A 4,152-nucleotide genomic window follows, 5' to 3' on the forward strand; every position below is an offset into this window, starting at 1 on the left:
TGCTGTATATATTACTCTCGCTCTAGTACGTTCATCTCTTTGTTTCCTTGATTAACTCTCCCAGATTGAATTGTTCCTAGCTAGTTCATCAGCTGACCTGCAAAAATGTGAATTAGATATCTAGCTAACTGCACTGTCGACCTGCTATTTCGCGCGTTCATCGGCAAACAGCTGGAAGAGGCATTTGCTTGCAGCGATTATAAAAAGAAAACTAAGATACTTGGACAGAAAAGAGTAGTGATACCCAACTAGCTAGGGCATTCCAGTTTATAATATATAGATACAGAAAACTGCAGCACGGGGAGTTGACATTTCCCCGTGAACCCCTATATAATTCCATGGCATTGCGTGAGCATTATCATCATCAATCACCATCTGTCCGCTCCACGAGATAGGAGCTGATAACCGAGGAGAGGGAGATCGATCGACCATGGACGTCACAGCCGACCGCACACGGGTGGCGCCGGAGATCGAGAAGGACGTCGACGACGTCGCCATGGAGGGCGACATGGAGTCGGACCCCGCGCTGGCGCGCGAGCGGCAGCTGGAGCCCGTGCAGCCGTGGCAGGAGCAGCTGACGGTGCGGGGAATGGTGGCGGCGCTGTTGATCGGCTTCATCTACACCGTCATCGTGATGAAGATTGCCCTCAGCACGAAGACCAAAATACCTCACGTATCATTTGTTCTCGGTCCAGCACGAAGACGTACTATATAGGCGTACAGGGATAAAAACTTAGTTGTACTCTAGAATCTTCATTGATTGATTTTCCTACTCCATCATATGGCTCCGGTAAATTAATTGCCCTCTAATTAATTAACCTAAGGCTCACCCAGATCAAGTCTACTTAATCACTAGTACTCTACAACATGATGAACTAAGTTTGTTTCAATGGGTGAGCCTTAGGTCCAGCACGAAGACCAAAATACCTCACGTATCATTTGTTTCAATACAAGTTTCAAGAGGAATATACAAATTATTCCTGCGAAATCTTGTACAACTAAGTTTTTATCCCTGTAATTGTTTTGGACTCTCCATGATTTTCCAAAATGTATTCAGGTTTTGGTGGTCGACTACAAACTGACCTACCCCAGTGGGACAGCAACTGCTGTTCTTATTAATGGGTTTCATACCCCCAAGGGAGACAAGAATGCAAAGTATGGATTCTATCACCTCTGTCACGCCCATTACATAACATAACATTACATTGCAATTGATTCACTAAAACATTGAACCAAACAAGGTATGATGAATTATTCCTTGATTTTTCATGACAGGAAGCAAGTCCATGGGTTCCTAAAATACTTCGGGATCAGCTTTATGTGGAGCTTCTTTCAATGGTTCTACACTGGCGGCCCTGTTTGCGGTTTTGTGCAGTTCCCTACTTTTGGTCTCAAGGCTTGGAAACAAACGTATGCATTTTTTGCTTTCTATAGTTTCACACTATAATATATCAGTAATTTTTCGTACGCAACAAACTCTGTTAATTAATGTTTCTTGGTGTGACAGGTTCTCCTTTGACTTTAGCCTCACGTATGTGGGTGCGGGAATGATTTGCTCACACCTAGTGAACCTCTCCACTCTCTTGGGTGCAGTTCTTTCATGGGGGATAATGTGGCCACTCATTAGCAAACAGAAGGGGGTTTGGTACCCCGCAGATGTACCAGCAAGCAGCATGAAAAGATTGTATGGTTACAAGGTATCTACCTTTTTTTGGTCAAGTACTTTAATAAATAATAGACATCACTTAAAGAGTGGACGTCACAGTATTAATCGCTCTTGTTATAGGCCTTCTTCTGTGTAGCTCTAATAATTGGAGATGGCCTTTACCAATTCTTGAAAGTCACATATGTCACTAGTAAAAGCCTACATCAACGATTAAACAAAAAAGTTGTTACCAACAAAGGAGAGGAAAGCATACGTTTTCAGTACTTCAATCCCCTCATTTAAACTCAGGTTCTGTTCTAACGTGTAGCATATGAACAAAATTCAGTGACAGATAGAGATGGTATGGCTTCACCAGAGGAAATCCAGCGCGATGAGATTTTCAAGAGTGACAACATACCCTCATGGATGGCATACACTGGATACGCCGTGCTTAGCATCATCTCATCAATCAGCATACCCCTGATGTTCTGTCAGATAAAGTGGTACTATGTGATAGTAGCATATCTCCTTGCACCTGTGCTCGGGTTCTCCAATTCCTACGGAGCAGGTCTCACTGACATCAACATGGCCTACAACTATGGCAAGATCGCCCTCTTCATCTTCGCAGCCTGGGCTGGCAAGAAAAATGGTGTAATTGCTGGCCTGGTTGGTGGTACGCTGGTGAAGCAGTTGGTCCTCATGTCTGCCGAATTGATGCATGACTTGAAGACGAGTTATCTCACGTCGACATCCCCAAGATCCATGCTTGTGGCACAGGCTATCGGGACGGGCATGGGCTGCATCGTCTCACCCCTCACCTTCATGCTCTTCTACAAGGCATTTGATGTTGGTAACCCAGATGGCTATTGGAAGGCGCCGTATGCACTCATATACCGTAGTATGGCGATTCTCGGTGTGGAAGGTTTCTCAGCTTTGCCAAACCACTGCCTCTCAATATCGGCTGGAATTTTTGCATTTGCGATGCTTCTGAGTATTGCAAGGGATATCCTACCACGCAGGTATGGCAAGTATGTTCCACTACCGATGGCAATGGCGGTGCCTTTCCTTGTAGGTGGGAGCTTTGCCATTGACATGTGCATCGGGAGTTTGGTGGTATTTGTGTGGGAGAAGATGAACAAGAAGGAGGCTATCATCCAAGTGCCTGCTGTTGCATCTGGCTTGATATGCGGGGATGGCATATGGGTATTCCCATCTTCCCTACTAGCTCTTGCCAAGATTAACCCTCCAATCTGCATGAAGTTCACTCCTGCCAACTAGGGAGCTTTCTCAGTCACACCTTCTTCAACTATCTTTGGATTTTACGTTGTGCTACAAGTGCTCCATGGTTGGAACTTTGTGGAGTACATTTTATGGTGTGTATATATGATTCCATGGCATTAGATCTTTGTCGCGAGCGTTGATTCTTACAATTTTATATTGGTCGTGTGCTTATATTTTCAATCAAGTGTATCTAGTGAGTTTATCCTGACATGTAATGAACTCTCTGATTGTAAATTTTTCAGCTATCTTAATATTTTTTAGACAAAGGTAAACTTTATTCACAATGATGTGCACCTGCACTTTTTTGTGGAGTCGGATGCATACACATGGTTACACTACTAGGGAAAACCCTATAGGCATATGCTTAGTAGTAGCACGGGATGGAGACTGCGCGCTACAGTTAATTAGTAGCAGTGCGAGGCTAAACGCCACGCTACAGGTAGTACATAGTAGTGGCGTGGATAGAGCGGCCCCGTGCTATTACTAAGTGGTCCCCATAGTACCCCCGGGGCAGGCCGCAGTAGCAACATTGGGTATACGACCCATGCTGCAACTAATCTAATAGCAATAATGTCGTCTGTGTACCCCGCGTTGTTACTACTTATACACGGGGCTAGCTGGTGGGTTCCGCTTAGCAGCAGTGCGGGTACGTACGCCCGCTCTATAGGTAATAACTATAGTGGAAGTGCGGGCGGGTTATCCCGCGCTACTACTAAGTGTGCCGGCCAAAATATCAGACACCTTTCCCCCTCCTCCCTTCCCCTTCCCTTTCCCATAGCTTGCTTTCCTCTCTCATTTGCTTTCTTATCTCTTCCTTCAATTCTCCCCCTCCTCTCTCTCTCTCTCTCTCTCTCTCTCTCTCTCTCCTTTGCCCCTCCACCATCTCCATTAATGGCTCCCTTTCCTCTCACTTGCTTTCTTCTCCCTCTCTCTTCCTTCTTCCCATATCTCTTGCCCCTCCACTTCATTGACTCACTAGCTCTCTCTCCCACTCCAACAGTTATACTCATCTCTCCTCCCCAAGTAGATCTACTTATTTAAGGAAGTAACTTATCTACCTCCTCCTCATTAATAAAGAAGGGGCATTAATTATCCTTGCCCACTTCGATCCTTTGCGACACCAGCCTCATCACCGTGCTCCCTATCGAGATAGGTGGGTAAAAAGTAGTGTTATGCAAGATTGGAATTTGTGTGATATGACTGAATTGTGGGATATGATTGAATTG

The 4,152-nt window shown here is 45.1% G+C and overlaps 1 protein-coding gene across 1 annotated transcript; it reads left to right on the forward strand.

Moving 5' to 3' along the window:
* The first annotated feature begins 430 nt into the window (after nt 1-430).
* LOC125519151 (iron-phytosiderophore transporter yellow stripe 1-like) lies at nt 431-2,923 on the forward strand. The gene is made up of 6 exons (XM_048684036.1): nt 431-673; nt 1,058-1,155; nt 1,276-1,410; nt 1,508-1,697; nt 1,787-1,913; nt 1,998-2,923. Exons 1-6 carry the CDS (start codon nt 431-433, stop codon nt 2,921-2,923), a joined length of 1,719 nt encoding a protein of 572 aa, XP_048539993.1.
* The last annotated feature ends 1,229 nt before the right edge of the window (nt 2,924-4,152 follow it).

Source organism: Triticum urartu, chromosome 7, assembly GCF_003073215.2.
Source record: "Triticum urartu cultivar G1812 chromosome 7, Tu2.1, whole genome shotgun sequence".
In the NCBI taxonomy this organism is placed as follows: Eukaryota; Viridiplantae; Streptophyta; class Magnoliopsida; order Poales; family Poaceae; genus Triticum; species Triticum urartu.